At 35.2% G+C, this 20,781-nt stretch overlaps 3 protein-coding genes across 17 annotated transcripts in view; 2 read left to right on the forward strand and 1 right to left on the reverse strand.

Moving 5' to 3' along the window:
- Positions 1 to 2,271, forward strand: part of LOC110994485 (trithorax group protein osa) — a 71,034-nt gene extending 68,763 nt beyond the window's left edge. For all 14 annotated transcript variants that reach the window (XM_022261135.2, XM_022261147.2, XM_022261144.2 and 11 more), the window contains one exon: positions 99 to 2,271. In XM_022261135.2, coding sequence (XP_022116827.2) covers positions 99 to 2,018 — 1,920 coding nt within the window. In that variant the 3' untranslated portion in view covers positions 2,019 to 2,271. The remainder of the gene's footprint in view (positions 1 to 98) is intronic.
- Positions 2,272 to 2,720: 449 nt separating this feature from the next.
- LOC110994487 (RNA-binding protein 25) lies at positions 2,721 to 9,630 on the forward strand. 2 transcript variants are annotated; one of them, XM_022261150.2, is made up of 14 exons: positions 2,721 to 2,988; positions 3,130 to 3,227; positions 3,511 to 3,579; positions 4,371 to 4,440; positions 4,607 to 4,698; positions 5,314 to 5,427; positions 5,692 to 5,806; positions 5,929 to 6,693; positions 6,793 to 6,903; positions 7,274 to 7,393; positions 7,977 to 8,087; positions 8,541 to 8,657; positions 8,865 to 9,030; positions 9,298 to 9,630. In XM_022261150.2, exons 1-14 carry the CDS (start codon positions 2,860 to 2,862, stop codon positions 9,366 to 9,368), a joined length of 2,148 nt encoding a protein of 715 aa, XP_022116842.2. In that variant the 5' UTR covers positions 2,721 to 2,859; the 3' UTR covers positions 9,369 to 9,630. The 2 variants fall into 2 exon arrangements, with proteins under 2 accessions (XP_022116842.2, XP_022116841.2); XM_022261149.2 differs by having other exon boundaries at positions 2,722 to 2,988; positions 3,508 to 3,579.
- Positions 9,631 to 10,183: 553 nt separating this feature from the next.
- Positions 10,184 to 20,781, reverse strand: part of LOC110994480 (CDC42 small effector protein homolog) — a 33,353-nt gene continuing 22,755 nt past the window's right edge. Inside the window, exons 2-4 of the mRNA XM_045631103.1 lie at positions 18,403 to 18,774; positions 12,583 to 12,677; positions 10,184 to 11,666 (exon numbers count right to left, since the gene is read on the reverse strand). Of these exons, the coding sequence (XP_045487059.1) occupies positions 11,658 to 11,666; positions 12,583 to 12,677; positions 18,403 to 18,544 (246 nt within the window). The 5' untranslated portion in view covers positions 18,545 to 18,774 and the 3' untranslated portion in view covers positions 10,184 to 11,657. The remainder of the gene's footprint in view (positions 11,667 to 12,582; positions 12,678 to 18,402; positions 18,775 to 20,781) is intronic.

Below are 20,781 nucleotides of genomic sequence, written 5' to 3' on the forward strand. Positions count from 1 at the left end.
CAGTAATATTGTCTTAAACATTGTATATGGATTCTACAAGGATTCAATTTATGAGCGTGTTTTGAAACCAGTTCAGTAATAAAACAATATGTTTTCAGGGGGCGACATCTGGTGTCGGACAAATTAAACGAGAATTGACTTTCCCTCCGGAGTGTGTGGAAGCGACGGTGCCCGCGCCTGAAAAAAGACGCAGACTGACAAAGGGTGACGTCGCCCCGGTGGACGCGTGGCGAATCATGATGGCGCTCAAGTCCGGTCTTCTTGCGGAGACTTGCTGGGCGCTAGACATCCTCAATATTCTACTCTTTGACGACACCTGCATTGGCTTCTTCGGTCTCCAGCATCTGCCCGGTTTGCTCGATTTGCTGTTGGAGCATTTCCAGCGGAGTCTCGCTGACGTGTTCGACGCGCCCGCCGCGGCTCCCGAGCCCTGGTACGCGCCGCCGGTGGTCCAAGAATCAATTGCGCCGCCACCCCGACGTATCGAGCCTCCCGACCCCGCAGACCGAGTTAAGGTTACCACGGGCGAGAATTACACGCTGCAGTCGCGTCGTCGCGTGCCCGTCACTTTCGTCACTAAGCTGGACGACGACGCGCTCTTTGCGCCCGAGGATCCCGAAACCAACGACGATGTCGAGGACGTGATAGAGCCTTGGCAAACCGACACGGTCAGTAGATTCGACCACGTGATGCCCTGCTTCCGTGCCGAGTTCGTACACCTGCCGTTCGCACGGGTTCTGCCAGGCGAGCGAGCACCTTCGCCGCCCGCGCCTCCGGCGTCGCCCCACTCGGACGGACCCAGCGATACGCCCGCCCTTCCCGACACGGCCGACCCGCCCCCCTCCGAACCGCCGTCAACGGCCACGGATGATGGGGACAACTTGGAGGCGGAACCGATGGACATAGAACCCGAAAGAAAACCGGCCTTACAAATTCGGGATTCTGCCGGAGTGCTCAAAAGACGACGATTGGAGGACTACGAAGACGAATGCTACACGCGCGACGAGCCTAGCCTAAATCTAATCAACGAAACGCGGGACGCCCTCGCCAAGCGGTGTATAGCGTTATCCAACATTCTCCGCGGGCTGACTTTCGTGCCCGGCAACGAGGCGGAATTCTCGAGGTCGAGCGCCTTCTTAGCTCTCGCTGGGAAGCTACTGCTGCTACACCACGAACACGCGCCTCGGGCGGCCCGGGCCAAGGCCTACGAGCGTGCCGCGAGAGACGAGGTGGACGCGGACGCGTGCTGCTCCAGTCTGAAGGGCGAGAGCGAGTGGTGGTGGGACACGTTGGCGCAACTGCGGGAGGACGCGCTGGTCTGCTGCGCCAACATCGCCGGCAGCGTGGAGCTATCCGGTCAATCCGAAGCCGTGGCGAGGCCGCTTCTGGACGGCCTCCTTCACTGGAGCGTGTGTCCCGCGGCCGTAGCCGGCGACGCCCCGCCGACCGCCTCCCCGGCGTCGCCCTTGTCCCCTAGAAGATTAGCCCTAGAGGCACTTTGTAAATTGTGTGTGACGGATGCGAACGTGGATCTCGTACTGGCGACGCCCCCGCGAGGGCGTATCGCCGCATTGTGTGCGGGGCTGGCACGGGACCTGTGCCGGCCCGAGCGGCCCGTTGTACGGGAGTTCGCGGTGAATCTGCTGCATTACCTGGCGGGGGCGGGCGGTGCCGCAGCCCGCGAGGTGGCAACGCATGCGCCCGCCGTGGCGCAGTTGGTCGCCTTTATCGAGAGGGCAGAGCAGACGGCTCTCGGCGTCGCTAACCAACACGGCGTGGCGGCGCTTCGAGACAACCCCGACGCTATGGGTACCTCCCTGGACATGTTGAGGCGAGCGGCCGCCACGCTGCTGCGTCTGGCGGAGCACCCCGAAAACAGGCCGCTGATCCGCCGCCACGAGAGGAGACTGCTGTCGCTGGTGATGAGCCAGATCTTAGACCAGAAGGTCGCGCACGAGCTGGCCGGGGTGCTGTACCACTGTAGCCAACAAAAGTGTGACGAACCGCAAGAAGAGTGAGTGAACAGTGCCGTGAGTGAGAGGCGAGTGGCGGCGGGCGGCGGCGTACCGATGGGTACGTGTACATATAGCGATAGCGCCCCGCCCGCCCTGCGCGCCTAGCGTGTACAATCTGAATTTCGTTATTTATGTCCACGATGATTTATTTACAAGAATGTCAATGTGCTATAATCGATTTCTATTGTTCGATTGAAAAACAGATGTATTATAACTCGTAATTTTGATTTTTATAATAAAATGGGACTTGAATCTGTTGATTGGTTTTATGATGGAGATTTTATACCGAATACCTCTAGAGTAGGTTTGGAGCGAGGAGCTTATGTGGGCGATAAGTTTTAGTTAAGTTTAATGTGAATTATTACAATAATCTATAATATATTGAAATTGAATCTGATTTTATTTTCTTTTCGAATTGGCTCTTGATTCCATACAACACCTAGTATTCAAATATTATGCATTATTTAATTTAAAAAATGCAAAAGCATGCTTTCATTCTGCAATCTATAAAACTATTTCAATGATATAGATAACAATTGGCACTTGGAGACATTTTTAAACAAAAGATTTTTATTTATCAATAAATTTTACACACCATTGTTATAACAATTATAGTCTATATAATTATTATTGGTAGAACATTAGTAATGACTGCATAGAAATCTGGCAGTTATTCTAGTTTTATTTGAAATGTGACAGTTCTTTATTCAACTTTTCAGTAATTTTATTTCTAGTAGTGTTTTTGGATAACAATTTTGCTAAATTCTAATTTATACATTTATTGTGATAAATTATTTTTTATTATGTAAATTCAAATGTCCATCGATCTAAATAAAGTTATACGATGGAGTGTCAGGCAAGCGATAGTAAGAAATTATTTAAAGTATTCGATGCAGCTAAACGCAAGAGGGCAAGAAAAAAGCATGAAGGCTACGAAGATAGCAATTCGGTAGCGACCGACGAATCTGTTGGAGTAAGTATGAGTATAAGCAGAATTTGTCCTTCAAAGTTAATATTAAACTATTTAAATAATGTAGGTACCTTTGCACTCAATTAATTTGAAATTAGTAAGGAAAACCTAATAAGTAGATATTGTAGTATTATTGAAATTCAGGTATGTCACGGAAATGGTCGACGAGGTACCTCCGCCAAGACTAGCTTGCAAGATATTCCTGCTAAAGGAATAGATCAGGAAGTAGCACCTACAAAGAGGTTATTAGTTTAAAGTTTTAACCTAGTTAAAAAAAGTAGCTTTATCGCTAAGGAGAGGTGATTGAGAATACCTTCGAGCTTAAAATAAAAATGTTTACTACAAGTATTTATTTACTACATAACACTTATAACATGATATAAGTATTTGTTCTATTTTAATATTGTCATATGAAAAATATATAGCGAATATTGACAGGAATATTTGTAATGGTACCGTATTATTATTTTGTATTTTGTTATATTTCCCAAAAATTAACCAAATCATTCCGGCATATGACAGCAGTCCATCAGTATCGCAATCCCAAGTCGCAGATCGCCGTCCTAGGTCGCCTCGAAGACAACGGAGATCCATGTAAGACGTTATGTGATAACTAAACATAAAGATGTAACATTTAATATGGACTTATAGGCAGCGGCACGTAAGTCTAGCGCTGGCCGATTCGTGGAGGGGGTTGCTGCGCATGTGATTTTTTACTTCTGCGCAATAAGGGTCAGCGCTAGAGTTTCGTGCCGCTACTTGTAATAGGTAGATTAAAGATTAAAAGAAATAGGTAAGTATTGTTATAAAGTTTCTGGATACTATCTATCGAAACGTCGTACTATGAATAAATGACAGTATGTTGAGGAATTGATGATATCAGTGCAAATATCGGGAGATTAGACATGTTCAGGATTTTCTTTCTTAGTTACATTAGGCAATTATCTTAATAATGATCATCGAAAAACGAGTAGTTCTCAGTTATTAACAAACATAAATGCGTTTCATTTTATTAACTATTTTTTTAAGTATACAAGTTTACATTACATAGTAATTACTGAATCTACTGTATATGTTACAAAGTCTTGTATCTAATATGTTTGACGATTTAGGTAAACTTAAATGTATTATTATTTTTTATATATATATATATATATATAAAGTATGTATGAACAAGATAAAATTCAATACGAGCAAGTGGATTATGTTCGAGATACGGAATCAGGCAAATTTTACGCCATTGTATACTACAATTTAAATATAACGAAGTATTTCTTAAACCAAACTTAACCAAAGAATAATAATACCAAACTTCAAGGTATATATACCCATGTTTTTATAATGATGATTGCTTAAGTACTGAACCAATCCAGACGCTTTTTCAGGCGTGACGGAGTATCACTTGCCTTGAAAGCTGGACTTGTGTCAACTCCTCGATCGATGTCTCCGCCCCAGGTACATTTGTAGTTTATAAATCAAAATAATATTCTAATATTGATGAAAAACTTCTCGACGGTTTTAGTAAAATCACTTCGACAAGTATATCTTGCCGTAATGCAGAAGTATTTCCTACTTCATGATTGTTCTTATTCGTAATATAAAATATATTATATTTTTTTAGGATGCAGATGATATATTCGATGCGATTCCTAAAGATCAAGATTCTTTTATTTATGCCTTTTTAGAAGAAGCCATCAAACGTGATAAGAAAAAGTGAGATTTTATTTTAATAGTATCGCCTGCTTATTTGTTTATCTTTCTATAATAATTGATGCAGATTCTTTATTACATATTTTACGACGGTTTAGAGCAGTGTTGCCCAATCTGGGGCCCATCCCGCTCAGGGGGGCAATTTGATTGTTAAGCGGGGCTATTATAAAATTTAGTAAACTTATTTAGAATTCCAATTGCAATTTCTCATGTTTTCAAAATTCACTGTTTCGTTAAGAATTTCCTCTTAATTTCTTCCTAAAACCTGTCCTTTTATATTAAAATTATGCACGTATTATGGGGGGCATAAATTTTTTAGAAAGGCGGCCAAGATGGGGCACAGCACAAAAAAGCTTGGGAAACATTAGTTTTTAGGAGTTTGTGCGGCGTAATTGCTTTTTTTTATCATCGTTACGAAGAGCCATACAGTTGGCCATCATTAAATTTTCAGCAAATTTATATTAAGCTTATTCAGCATAATTAACATATTTGAATTCGAACAATGTATATCTAATTTAAATATTATCCTTACTAGATATTGTATGCGATATTTGTAAGTTCACAAACATAAAGTACACAATTACATAATATGTTCTCGTTGTCATCTTTCACATTCAGACAACGCCACGCCAAGAAGCATGAGCATCGTAGTAGTCGCGATAGGGACTGTTCAGCTTCGAGGGAACGCCATCATCATCATAAATATCGGGACGACTATAAAGGAAGGGAAAAGTAAGTGATTCATAATGCTATCGGTCAGTAATTGTATATAAACACTGTTTTATATAAAGAATTTATATACAATTACTGACTTTTACTATAAAGAATGCCTTTGAAAGACAGAAGGTTTCTTACTTCCCTAATATAAATTAATATCATAAAAAAGTACAAGTGTTCTGTCTCATCCACTTTTAAGCGTTTCGAATCTATAATCTGTTAAATTATATAATATGCATCGTATAGAAAATTCCTTTGAAACGTTTATCTTTCAAACAGGGTAAAAGAAAAACCTCGCGCACCGCCCGTCGACCAAGGTGTTCTTCTTGAGACATTCGCCAAACTGTGTGCTCAAATGTCTGAAAAGACGGCTAATTACGATAGCAAGCAAATAGTTAGTAACAATGTACTTTGTTTTATGTTGACCCCAGAATATAAATACGTTATCTGCTAATGTATAAAATATTGCCTAACATTTTCCTACATTTGCCTTCATCATTTCATTTCGTAATGCAGGCTCGAACACAAAGTCACAAATCACTTCAATGTGAAGTGGTTGCACGAAAAGATTCATACAACGTTGAAAATCGACCAGTGCGGCTCAGCCGCGAGCAATCCAGGGATGTCTCACCTGCCTACACTCGAAGCTATGAAAAGTTCCGCCCTAAAGGTCAAAGCCGTGAAAATATCCCCACAGATCGTAAAGATAGATGTGTTTGCTGTGTCAAAGACAAAGAACGCTATTCAAGTAAACTTGACGTTAGCAGGAAAATTGACGATGAGTATCCGCCTGAGCGGGTGCAAACTAGAATATTTGATGATGAATATTACAAATCACGGCGTAGAGATTACAAGGATTACGAAGAAAGGGATAGGGATACGGGATCCCGTTATTACGAAGACAGGAAACGGTATTGTGAACAAAAAACCAGTAGAAGTTTTGAAGTACACAATGTTCACGACGATGACAAATATAGGCGTTCTGTTAGAAGTGAAGGAATGAAGGATAAAGATTACGATGACTTCAAAAGGAGATTCAATGAACGACAGATTAAAGACAGATACTACGATGAAAGAGATAGGAGTTTCTCTCATGTTCCAAAGGAAAGACGTTCGAGACGGAATATAGAAAGATTTGAGAGGAGTTCTGTTGCGTCAAAAGATGAGAATTACAAGGACCGAGAGAGATATTCGGAGAGAGAAAGAGATTCAGGCCTAAGTGTGGCGGATGGCGAGACTAGTACAATAAGTGGAAGGAGTAACTATTTGAGAGTTGTCAAGGTATGATCTTATTTTTTTATTAAACCTAGTAAGCTAAGAAGTCCGTATTACAAAGAGATTGTGAAACTTAAGGTTTACTCCTGCCGTTTTGTCTTTTAGCAAGAGATATCAGAACAAAGGGAGGCAATGGATAAAATGATGCGACTATGGAAAGAGCTGATGCGTTGCTTCAAAGGCGCTTCACAAACACCGTGTCGTGACAAAGACCAGGTAAATTATTTAAAGCGGTCGGTTTTAAATTTATCACGTATCACTATGAGTACTAATAATTTTGCCTACATTTTGATTTAACTATTTTATACTACGGCGTCAATTCAAACAAAACATTTAACACGTATAATATAGAAAAAAGGCCGGCAACGCACTTGCGCCTCGTATTGAGTATACGAGAGGCGGTATGACTTAACATCTGGCATCATGCCCTGCCTTTTGTTTGCCTTTTAAAAAAAATTGTTTCGATGAGGTTTGAAGTGAAATATTTTATTACATACAATAAGTATATTGTATTCATTTAGTTTTTAGAAATTAGGAAGTTATCGTTTTTATATGTTGCAAATACATAAAGGAATAATAATTACAGCAAGAGTCTGCTGAACACATGCAAGAATCTGCAGCAGCCCAACTTCGTCTATGGCGTGAATGTATGCGGCGATACGAGACTGTCGCGAGGGATGTAGGGGACACGGACGCCCGGCTTATGGTAAGATTTTTGTGGTATATCATGTCTTTAAAATATATGTAATTAAAATATAGTAACCAACTTATATAGATTATTGAAAACTTTATACGCTTAAGGACCCGGTAATTTTAATAATATTTTGCTAACAATAATTCATTACGTGCCTTGACTAACTGAACAAGTTAGGTGTGTGAAACGAAAGTTTATTAACCCAAGTTGTTTTGCTGTTTGTTAGTGTTTTACAAGACTTGGATCAAATTGAATAAATTAGTAACCTAAGTCAACTGAGAAAAACTTCTTTTTATAATATTTTTTCATTTACTGTTTGTGATTTATTAGTGGTTGCCTGGAAGAGATCGCTCGAAAGCGATAAGGCCAGTTGCTCTACTTTTCATTTAACTTAAAATAAATAAATAAAGGTTCTCGATATTTTTCCGTCCTGGAACAGATTTTTACGGATTCGAACACTCGTTTCAATTTTTTTGTGAATGTGTTCATAAGTTATTATGAGTACTACCATTAAGTTTTACTATACTAACAACATATGGACTTGTTAATTGGTCTGAAATAAATGATTTTATTTTATTTATTTATTAAACAACAGGAGGAAATAAACAAGCAGAGATCTGAAATGACCGAGATGGCCAGTATGTGGCAGGAATGTCTTCAGAGATACCGAGACATGAGCAACGAATTTAACAATCTCAAACAGCAGGTATTAAATTACTACAATATGGTCTATTTTGTCATACTGTCATATTTCTCTTTGGTTTTGTAATAATAAAATAATCAGAAATGTTGAGAGAAATATGATGTCTAATTTTTTTCGAAAATGTCGTTTGTTAATAATAATATCACGTGTTCTTCAAGAAGTCTAGACTTTAGATTGTTCAATTAGCGTCATTATGAAACTCTGATAAAAAAAACAAAAAGTATTTGTTTGTCCTAAATCGATCTTTCAGTTACCTTAGGACCGTTTTTTTTGTTTAGAATCATTATTTATTATATATCAAACCAACTATGAGTGCCCGTTGATATATTGGCTTACGTCATAGGCCATTTTGAGACTATTGGCTATTTGAATGTGTCCTCTACACATTCAAGCCCTAAATATCCGTAGGTGGTCGGTGGCGTATGATTTTTTGTTATAAAGCCTTTTGAATTTCAGTTGGCAACGTCGGAAAGTCCCACTAGAGCGCCTCCAGCGCCTGTGGTTTGTGCCGAGGGCGAAGGAATTCCTCCCCCGGCGCCCTACCGTCTTCCCCCCACTGGATATATACCACCGGTTAGTTAACCGCACCTGCGATACGTCTATATGAGCCAAATCATATCATCAAAAATATTGTACAGTATTATGCAGTTTTTTAATATATTTTATTATATTATATATAATTATACTTATTTGTTGCTTTACATGAAATTATAAATTTACGATGCATTTCCCAACATGCAATACAAACCGTTATTTTATGTAAATATATATATGATTCAGATGCCCCCAATGCCCCCATATATGAACGGATCGCCTCTTCGTCCCCGTGCCTCCGCTCCCCCAGCTTGGTGGTGGGGCGAAGGTCCGCAGCCTGCTCGCCGGCGCTCCTCCCCCGACTCTTGCACATCCAGGGAACGTCGTCACCATCACAAAGATCGAGACAGGGGTAAGCAAATCAATCAATTAATTTAATTTATTGACTATTGTGTTTTAGAAAGATTAATTCATAACATTTTTTTCGCCAACAATACAGGTTTTTTTAATTTATCAACTTTTTTTCATTGTTATTTCAAAACAATTGAGCAACTTACAGTTATGTTATAAATAATTATTATATAGACTTTAGGCAAATGCTTTCTTTACACAAATTATTATCTACTTGAAAATATACTAGATATATTGACATATTTAAAAAATATACATTTAATTTTAGACTCCACCCGGTACAAAGAAAAATCTAAACCAAGTGGCGCACGGTCAGAGCATCGTCATCGGAAGAGATAAAGAGCCGTTTTATATGTTTTTACCGAATACTCCAACTATACAGGGAACCGAACGTAAATCAATATAAGAAGACTCCAACATAACTACCATTTTAAAGTCTTTCAATTTATTGACAATTCACATTAATAAATATTATTATTATTACACATTTATTATTTATGTAAAACTAAGCAGTAAAAGCGTTAAATTTTATTGTTCGATTTTTTTTTCATTTTAGCCACTTTTTGTAAAAACGTTCTTCTGATTTGTAAAATATGTGATTTATATAATTTGTACTTAAATAAAAAATACATAAATTAAAATGGTTTTAATTGTTTTATTATAAATATAAGTCCCTGTAAGGCCTTTTATCTGACTTATACATATTGTATAGACTCCTAAACTTGTAGCTAATCAAGCAAGGTACTGTGGATGAGCGATAGTGTGTTCCTCAAACCTAATGTCTATAACCACTAACTCACCGGCCTGAAGGTCCAATTGGCTAAGGTCCTGAAGTTATATATACTTATATCCTTAGCGGGTAATCTATTAGAAATAATGCCATCTCAAATGAGAAGAAAAAAATAACTTATTAATGTCTAAATATATTAAGGCAGGCTCATCCACATATACAATAGGATTTCAACATTTAACATACTAAGAACAATTTCTGGAGTCTAAGGGAAAAATAAATACGTTTAGAATTTTTATGTCTCTTCAGTATCTGTAAAATATATTTGTTTATTCACTATATTTTTTACTTACTTAATTAAATATTTGAAGTAATGGTAATGAAAAAGATAAGTTATTTACCATATTTTATTAAAATCTTCAACTGACATTTTAATACAATAACCGTATAAATTTGTCGTTTTATCAAGAAAATGACAAAATAGTACAATTTTTTGAATGTGTACAGACTAAGGATAACTAAAATCTCATATTCAACGCTTCTTCCGTCAGTATTTGTAATGATATATTTGTTTCATAATGCAATTACAATCAAAATGTTATAAGGCATATAAGCTGTACCTGATGAACTTCTAGATAGCGTACTCTAGCGTTGAGTTTGAAATTTCAATTTGTATATAAAGGTTTATTAGTCATTCAGTATGCCCAAAGCTAGTCGGGCATGAAGACTTAAGATTGAAATTATATTTACAACAGGCTTAAATATAACACATGAACATTAATAACAAAAAGACGCACACAATTTGGTACTTAAGATACATTTCTAGAACTTATTAAAAAGGCATAAAATCCAAATTTCGATTCGGGAACATTTAAATATACTTGACATGGATAGTGTAAAGAAAATGTGCAAAATTATCTTTTTAAATTAGGCTTTCCTATTTTAGTGTGTTGTGTGATGCCTAGATGGGATATCTCATACTAGTGCTAAAGAAAACCGCCTCAAATCAACGTAGAAAATTATAACTAATTCATAAATCTGTTATTTGAGATTTGTCGTTAGAATTATAATAGGATCCGATTCGGGAAAAATCCTATTTAGTTCTGGCCTGACGGAGCAAGATTGTCTAGTTGGTCCAGGATCAACTAGACAATCTACGACTCCTGGTGTTGAATGACCACTCTAGTCTAACTAATCTCTTGCAGCAGGGAGTTTCAACCTTACTTTCGTCAATGGCATTTGATCAACTCAGCCATAATGTGAGTTTTACAATTCACGATTTTTCTGCTTTTCTTGCTAACAGTGCAAGAAAGGTTCTTTCACGCCATCGGATTGAGCACCCATAATTTTTGTTTATGTCAAATATTTGATTTTTAAAGGGACTAGATACATACATTTTTAATCACGAATACGATTAAATATTAAATTCGAAGAAGCATCTTCAAGATGAATCAATTTATATTGGGAAGGATTACAAAGGCACATATCCAATTCATTCAATATTCTTAAATATTATAATTTATGAGGCTGAAGTTATTTTATCCATCAATGGCCAGACATATTTTCCTCAAAATTTGTCTAACAAATGTATAAGACCTGTTATTTTCGATGAGTCTTCAGTATACTCCAGGTCCTGCCACCAGTCTCATATAATTATGTTAGCACTTTTTTCCGATGGATTTACAAGGACATTTTTACTTAAAACCGAGCACTTAGCTAAATTTTTGACTTACAAGTTTTATTTTCAAGGTAACTCATTTGTCTACCGACTTCGGTTCGACTGTATATATACAGGAGAATACAAACTAAACTTATTGTAAACTATTTAATAAATAAAGATCATAATTAGCCACGTTTCACTTCGCTTTGTCTTCTGTGACGTCAGCACCGTTTTGGGATCAGTAAACCTGCAAACAAAGTTATATATATATATGTATGGAAAATGTAATAATGTTGTCGATTTTATCTCGACTAGAAAAATGCCTTTTATAGTTAGATTTTAGGAGTTACATGCTCTCTGTGGTTAAGCTATGAAAATGAGTGGGTAATGAAAGCTTAAAAGAAATATGCTAAACATTGAAGAAGATTTTCACACCGGTATTATTTTAATTCTAATACCGATTGAGATCCTCACTTCAGTGCTACGAAATTTAAGATAACTACATCGAAATTGCTTACGTTGAGTGTCTATCGCTATTGGAAAATATTCTTTATTCGGAATGAGAAATAACGTATAAATTTAATTGATTTGTAGAACCATGCAAATGGGATTTGATAAGGAAATAAATGCTTCAGTTTGGAAAACATCGAAGGCTGATCACCTGACTAAAGAAAAGTCTCCTCGAAGGTCACGCGACGTCACAAAACAATGAGGTGAGAAAGTTTAAAATAAAAAGCGATCGAATACACAATAGTGAAAATTTCACGCTAATTAATCCACAATCAATAAATCAAAGTAAAAGTGTTTATAAATCTTAATGTGATACAAAATTGAATGTTGTTAGAAGTCATTTTACGTCTATTAAAATCTTATTTTATTTAAGATCGTTGTCACTAGGAACCGCTGAATCCAAATCAAAATAAAGATCGACAGGAAGGAAAATTAAACTTAAATTGACTTGTAGACTTTGGTATACGTCAGCACGTATCTTGGTAATATTAGAAGGGGTAAAGTTCTTATATCTAAATATAAGTGCATCATACAGTGGTGTCATACGTATGTACACACATGAAACCAGTTTCCGTTTGAGCTAAGCCTACATAATAAAGCCTACAATAATGTTAACAGTGATATTTTTTTTATTTCATGCAATGGTCTATTACCTTAACACCATAGGCCATTTCGTATCCACCTTTACTCTGCATCTGGTTCTGAATTGAGTGAAGCAATGATGACGGCATGTCTACATCTGTTGAGCCTGAAATGATAATATTATTTGGTTATAATTATATAATAATTATAATTGTCTTAAAGAGATGAAAGAACAATTATATTTATATTTAATCACGACTGCTGAAAACGAAATAATAAGTGTTAAGGTAACCAATAAATAAAATACCAAGCATCGATATATAATAGGTATAAGTAGAAAATTAAAACACATTTAAAAAGTTTGGTCCCTGTAGCAGTACCTACATAATATAATGCTGGCAGAATGTCCTCGTATATATTAGGATACTTATTTGTTGAGCAAGGAAAAAATAAGAATTTTGTTTCTTGTCTACTGTTGTACTTTTATTACTAGTATAATATACGGCTAGTTTATAAGCTAGCCTGATAATTATTATTAGTAGTAATTTAATTGTGTTAATGAATGTTTTTACATTTGATTGATTCATGATATTTTGTTCTCATTAACAATATTAATAAGAAATAAATATCCTAAACCTAAATCAAAATAAAATGACGGATAGTTAACTCTATTCAGTTAGTAAAGAACACTTTATATAAGCAATGTTTTAAAATAATTCATGAATTTGAGTTATTAATCCAGATTGACTATGCCCTCGGATATCAATAATATTTTAAAAACACGAGATAACACAAATCTCATATTACATTCTTCAAACACATTGAGATTAACTTCTATTAAACATATATATATATATATATCTATATATATGTTTAATAGAGCATATACGTGCGTATATGTATCTGCTAATACCCAAAACCTCACACACAATTTTATACTCGTTTTTGGCAAACTAATAGAAGTATATACTAATAACATTTAGAAAAACAACCTCCCAACCCGAAACAATTATATTCTGGTTTCGTGGGAATCGAACCTAGTAAGTGTTCAAGTCATCGAAATCATTCGAGCAATATAATAGATTTTAATTTAAATGTTCTGAAAAGTTTTTGATAATAGTATAATTAGCGGCAAAATTGAAAATATAATCAATCTGAAACTGCCTTGACCTTCGTACGTAAAATTTATTTAATAACATAATGGGACCACACCTTGATTGCTTTCTAAATGCCCATATTAATTATCATACATTAGTCTTCATAACAAGATACATCAATAAACAGAATATTATGTATTTTTTATTAAAATAAATTTTTTGTGTAGACTGAACTGACTGTAGAATTAGAGAGCGTCTTAAAGTTACAAGGATTTCTTGGAGACTAGTATCTGACAACAAAGTCGAATTTTAGTTACCAACGAGTAGGAATTTGGTTAGATGTTTTTATGGATTTCAATTAATGATCAAGGATTGTGATTCGATCAGTGATCAGCCGTCTGTGCCTGATAAAAGTCTAGTCTTTGTTTTAAAACAAGCCGTTTAGCCGCTATGTTTTAAATCCTGAGAAGTGACGAGAGATACATCGAGAAACTGTTCACTGTGAAAGAAAATCTCATGAGTTGGGGATATCCGGGATTCAAATACACGATCTCAAGAATTAAAATCGCACTCTTAAGGACAGAGCACAATTATCACATAAACCTTTTACAATAAAAATGTATTAAATAAAAATTAAGATATTTGCTACAAAATTTGGATAAAACAATGCGAGCTATTCTTTTTTTAACACCATTCCATTACACCAATGATACCAGATTTGTGATTTTTTTTAATTAATTAAACGTAGCATCTTTTACTTGCGGTGCCTGTTTTAACCTTCCATGTTTGTATTTATTACCAACTTAACAAATTCAATGAAACATTTGAAATGCTGCTAGTAAGCAGGGTCAGGCCGTGTTCGTGCAAAAAAAGCAATCATGAGTCACGACTCAAGACGGAAAACAAACACTAAACAACGAAAATAATTTAAAAATAAAAACTTATTCATGACGTTATTATAAACACATCAGGGCGACCTTGTTTTTTTCACGATTTCATAGTATTTAAATCTTAACTGTGTATGTTTACTGATGATCACAAATTCATGAATTCAAATTTACAAACAAGTTTGAACATGTTGTGTGTGTGTGAACGACTGGCTTTAAGGACAAGAATACTATGATAAGAATTATAACATAAATTGTGATAGGTAATTTCTATAAAATATATCTTTCGACGGAATAGTAGTTCACAGATATGTACATATATGGAAGTAAAACGTATAATTTTGCGTACACAAAAAAAGAATTTCGACAAATGTCAACTGTCAAAAGCGGTCTTAGAAGAGTCGTGTATTGTATGAAACCAACACATTTCATGGATTATAAAGTAGTATTTTTAATACTTTGGTAAAAAACTGAAAAATATATTTTATAGAAAAGTTGTTAAATTAAAACATTGTTAATAATTTATGCCCCGTTATTTGCTTGTATGCACAACACCCAATGACTAAACTCTGGATATTGTATTTGCGGTTGTGTTGACAATTCCGTCTATACAAAGACAAACGTTGACAAGATAGTTTCATTTTTACTTTGAATTCCTATGACGTCTATCGATGTTTTGTAAGCCTGTCTTGTCTGTAATAATTTATAAATAAACATAGATTATGTAGATTATGAGCGTAAGCCGTGTTGATTTTAATTGGCCCCAATTAATTAGTTTAATTCGTTACCCACGCTTAGGTAATTACTCGGTATGTGTCAATTTAATTCTCGTGCTTACCATCATATATGTATTATGTACTACATTTCGATTAAATCTTATAAAGTAAAATGTTAATGCGACAAAATAAGATGTTAAGTAAAAAATAAGTCTTAAAAATTCGTAGGAAGTATATAATAAAGAACTATATCAAAAGAAAACTTTTGTTCATATATCTATTATTACACGTCCAAAAATAGTGCACATTTTACGATTAGACGAATAAAGAACAATAGTTAAAACGTCACTATAATCAATGTGTATTTTAAGCTAGGTTGAAAGGCTAACAAAAACAGACGAATACTGACTATATTGTACCTACTGGGTGCGTCACCCGGGCAAAGAACTTTAGTTTATTTTGAACATCACATACTCAGAAATAATTAATTAATGCGTAGCGTAGATACTTAAACCTAAAAGGCAAGTAAGGGTTTTTAAAGTCTAAAATGAATTTCTATCAAACTGTGTTTGAGCTGTAATTAACAGCATTTTAGCAGTGTACATGATTTATTTTATAAATTAAGTTTTTAAGGTAAATGTAATTTTAACTCTGATTTGCCTGACTATATAATACCATAATAGGTAATATGGCACGTATAAGATTAATAAGAACGTCATTCAGTGCGAAGTAATTTATAAAAAAAGATATCGTCGTAAATTTTACACGGCACATATATAATTGATGAACAGGGCTTCTTGTTCTGAGTACTGTATTCAGTATAATTTGTCTCAGCACAAGTATGTTTCATTTGAACTTTAACGCCAACTTCTTGATATGATTATGTTGTTAGTATCAAAATTAATTTGTTTGAGTCGTATTGGAGACATGTTTTATTTATTTTACATGTTTAGTAAACAAGCAAGCCGTTTTCCTGTAATTAAATCGTGTCTCGTTGACGTTTTATTGAAGTTTTATTCATAGAATTAATAAATGTCGAAATGTATTTTATGAATGTAATGTTAGGCTAGCTAAAGTTGTACTTCAAGAAAAAATCCCGACGGCCTTCACAAAATACAGCTACAACAGAACGTAAATAGTATTTAACTTCTTAGGTTTGCGCACTTGAGTTCGCAGAACCAACCATATACGTATTGTACAGGTCTAATCAGTATTTATGTCAAAATTGTGCTGGTGACTAATCCTGTCCTGTGACCTTGCAGAACTAGGGGGCGCCTTCTACTGGATTTACCAATACTATAAACTAAGTTTTATATACTTTTGTATCTTATATCTATCTAATGTATTATTTATTATTTAACTGCAATATAAAATAAGTCCTAAATATATAATTATATGGATCATCATCCAAATCAGCTGTTTATTTATTTATTGTGTGTCCGAACAAAATAGCAAATAAATCTTCAAGAGACTGATACCTCTTTTATATAGAAAACATCTAATATTATAATATAGTATTCTACTTTTTCTAAACATTTTCCATGAATGCATTCCACGTCAAAGCAGACGTTAACCATTTTGTACCATATAAGGAAGCGAACTGACTACCATTACCGAAATGGGAACTAGTAAGTACGACGCATACAAATGAGTTTTTGATTTTATATAACCTCTGTGGATGGTTCAAATGGCTGTTTTTATGTGGATCACATAACATAATTACATTACTAGTTTATACTTCGATGTATTCTATATACGTAGATGTTCGGACTAACACCTGCAGATGAGTTTCATCATCAAGGCAGAATACAAAATATCATTTTTTTTTAAATATACGGCTGTTCGCCACTATGTGGAACCACTGAAGTATTTCCGAACCAATTCGACTTTTAGTCCTTCAAGAAAAGAGCCTTCTGGCAATGTGAGTGTCCATGGCCGGTATCACTTCACATACACAAAAAAAAAGTATAGTTTTAATATAAATTGTATAATATTTGTCCCTGAATATGACGAATACAGTGAATCTATGTTTTCGAAAAGAATGAAAATAACTATTAATTATACATATTTATCAACTAGTGACATCAAGAATAAACGTAACCCTCCAAAGTTTAAAAACGTCCGATCAATAGGTATTGTTTAGGTCAGGTTAGCAAACCAACCCAAAACAGCGTCAGCCTTCAAAAAGCCCACTAACCCACGGTGGCTAAGCTTACTTTAGATGATACTGAATACTGTAATGTCCACAAAAGTTAACATTTGATGCAGTTTTTTTCCAGTCCCCGGTGATGGCATCTAATATATTATGTAATTAGAAATTGTTTTGTGTGAAGAGTTACCTAGTACTCTCATCGTAAAAGGACATAATTAAGGATGTTTTTCATATGTATACACTGTGCTTTTTATGTCGCTAGTCATAAGACGATAAAAAAATAACTACGACCTCAGATATGAGAGTCGCTCGCTGTAGCCACTAGGCTGTAATATATCACTGGCGTCATATTTACTTTTATTTTAAGAATTGTTATATAAAAAGGTCCCTCTATGTATTGGAAAAAGTCAATTGAATTTTTCTTACATAATCTCGCTAATTACAAAGTATACTTTTAAAAAACATGTTTAAATAAACAAGGCATTTACTTAATTACTATTTTATATATTATAACAAATAATACCGCGGTCATTTACATCTACTTGAAGGTTATTCGTTCATAATCAACTGACAGTTTTATCGATACCACAATCATCGGATCGGATTAACGCTACACTTTTCAAGAACCACTTGAAAGAGTTTTAGTGACGTGATAAAATTATCGACAAAGCTGTGTGTGATGTCCTTATTTTAAATGCGACAGGCAAAAGAATAATTTAGAATGCGTAAATTATTTGACATTTGACAGTTAAATTTTCCCGCTTTGGCATCGCGTTTTGTTTACTCTGTGACAAACTACTTTTTATAGATATCGCGGGGAATGACTCGAGTACATATCAGTTATACATTTATTTTTATAGAACAGGGGACAAACGGGCAGGAGGCTCACCTGATGTTAAGTGATACCGGCGCCCATGAACACTCTCACTGCCAGAGATCTCGCAAGTGCGTTGCCGGCCATTTAAGAATTGGTGCAATTGGTTCTTGAAGTTCTAAGTCGAATTGGTTAATTTAAGTTAATTAATTTCTTAGTTCTTACCTATGTGCCCGGTATGCTGGAAATTGGTTGGTGCACTAATCATAGATCTGTCTATCCTCCGCCTCGTACGTTGCGCCTGCGCGGCCGGCTGGTAGCAGCACGCGAACCACTGAAGCCACATTTCGCTGCCCGTAGTTGCCATTTTAAAAGTTCTAATAGTCCTCACTTTTCACCAAGTTCACAAAGGCTTTAATAAGCGCTAAATATTTCAGTACCAGCTTAGATTGCCACTGATCTATTTTAGAACTGACGGTATCCGTCAGCCACACAACTAAATTCGAGGCACAAAATTTATCTTGATATTGTATCAATACGATTATCTTAAATCACTGATGATCCGATAGTGATGATCACATGGCTCATGGAGAGTCTCTGAAAAGAAATAACCATTTATTAGACAATTTTGTCAAATTTATAATTGATGTATTTACTTAAATAAACAATTTCCTAATGAAGTAACGGGCTAATTAATTAGTTAACAAATAATTCATTAGCGTCATGTTGTTTTAGTACGTAATCGAAAAAATATGACTAATATAAATATAGACTTATTATTTTAGCACGCAATCCTTAATGGATGAATAGATAGATCCTATTTGCAGTCGTAAATTTCTCTAAGAATCCCTCTCCCGTATGGGACAAGATATTTACAATTGGTCCATGTGCCTCGTACAAACACAACTTATCTCCGTAATTTGGAAATGTTTCGGGTTTTAGCTAACTACATACAATACAAATTATGAAGATTTTCACCTAACCACAGGATGTGAGAAAATATTTTAAATAGCAGGAAGACATTGATTATGTTTAGCAGTAGTGACAATTTAGTGAATTCTTTAAAATATAAATTGTAGTGTATGTAGTTTGTTTAATGTTTAATTTCAGTTTGGATTTTTTTTCAACTAAGTACTTATGTTTTCTGTTTCATATATTTTCTTTATCAATGTAGTCTGTTTAAGCGTTGTATGTACCATTATTTATAAACTTAGTATTAATACAACAAGCTTACATTTTTATTGTAGTAGGAGTAGGGATATAGGGAAGATGGCTTATAAAAAGTATAGTTTTAGTATAAAAAATAAGGCAAGCCGGTTTCCTCTCGATGTTTCTGTCACCGTCCGAGCGAATGTTAAATGCGCACAAAGAAAGAAAGTTCTTTGGTGCACAGCCGGGAATTGAACATACAATTCCAGGTACGAGAGATGCACGGTCAAGCCATAAGCCGTTCAGTAATTTTAGTATAATTTGGTAAAATTGTTTCCCTAAAATTGATGAGGACTTGACGAAAATATTGTATTTTTCGTAATAAATGAACTTCATTACTAAATCCACTCCGATATATTCCTGTCATTTTATTTCTAACGACTCATTAATACTGCAACAAGTTGATAGCTAATTAGCTTATCGGTGAATGACAACTGACAGGTATACGTCAATCGAACTATCGACGTCTGACAACTAACAGTGAAAGTGTATCAGCCTTTACCATTTGTAAAGTTTTCCAATTAGGTGGACGCAACTTGGGCTGCGTTTTATTTTTATGTGCACAATGTTCCATATATTTGAGTAGGTCAATAAAGTATATTAATTTTAACTTAAGGGTGTGTGCAAGCTTCGGATAAATCAGAGTGGAGACTTCTTCTATGTCAAAAATGTATTAGATACTGGGGTCATGGATGGCGCTAAATCTCGTTACTGAATCTCACACAGCTTGAAAACGAAACACTACGAAGTTTTGTACTTATTACAGTTCAAATGTTTGCTCAAAATGTTTAGGTACCATAATTTAACCTAGATAAGAGGTAGTAATATAAATAATATATAAAATAGAAAGCAATTAATATAAATTATCTTCTGAATACAATCAAAATAATTATATTTATTTATACTTAATATTAATGTATTTTAAAAACCAAATGTATAATGTATTTTCTTATATAAAATCAACTATTTAGAATAACTTTACTAGATCAAGAGTGGCGCCAGTAGCCAAGAGAAAGTAGTACTTAATAGTCTGTAGGCTTACTATTAATCGGTAAACAGGATATATAATTCTTAACCATAAAATTAGAATTATTATAATTAGTTCGAATGTTATCACAGCACTGGTTCTTTAGGAACTTCAATTGGATAGAATCTTATTTCAAGATCCGTCAAAACGTCTTTCCAATATAAGAGATTGACAGTGCTCCAACAAATTGTGTCATGTAATTTAAATTGATGAATAAATACCGTAATAAGATTTTGACTTTTTTTAATTATTATTGTGAATGATAGAGCTATCCTAGAATTTTTATAATTTTTACGACACTAACAATGTAGTGGCCTCACTCCTGGATTCCGATATTATCAAGTCCATACTAGTTTGGAAATGCGTTG

The sequence above is a fragment of the Pieris rapae genome, chromosome 14 (assembly GCF_905147795.1).
Source record: "Pieris rapae chromosome 14, ilPieRapa1.1, whole genome shotgun sequence".
Lineage (NCBI taxonomy): Eukaryota > Metazoa > Arthropoda > Insecta > Lepidoptera > Pieridae > Pieris > Pieris rapae.

Excerpts from the sequence above, each read along its gene's own strand:
- LOC110994487 (XM_022261149.2), top strand. The coding sequence starts at position 2,860 with ATGGAGTGTCAGGCAAGCGATAGTAAGAAATTATTTAAAGTATTCGAT. Across the intron at positions 4,441-4,606 it reads GATCGATGTCTCCGCCCCAG|GATGCAGATGATATATTCGA; the intron begins GTACATTTGTAG and ends ATATTTTTTTAG. Across the intron at positions 5,807-5,928 it reads ATTACGATAGCAAGCAAATA|GCTCGAACACAAAGTCACAA; the intron begins GTTAGTAACAAT and ends TTCGTAATGCAG.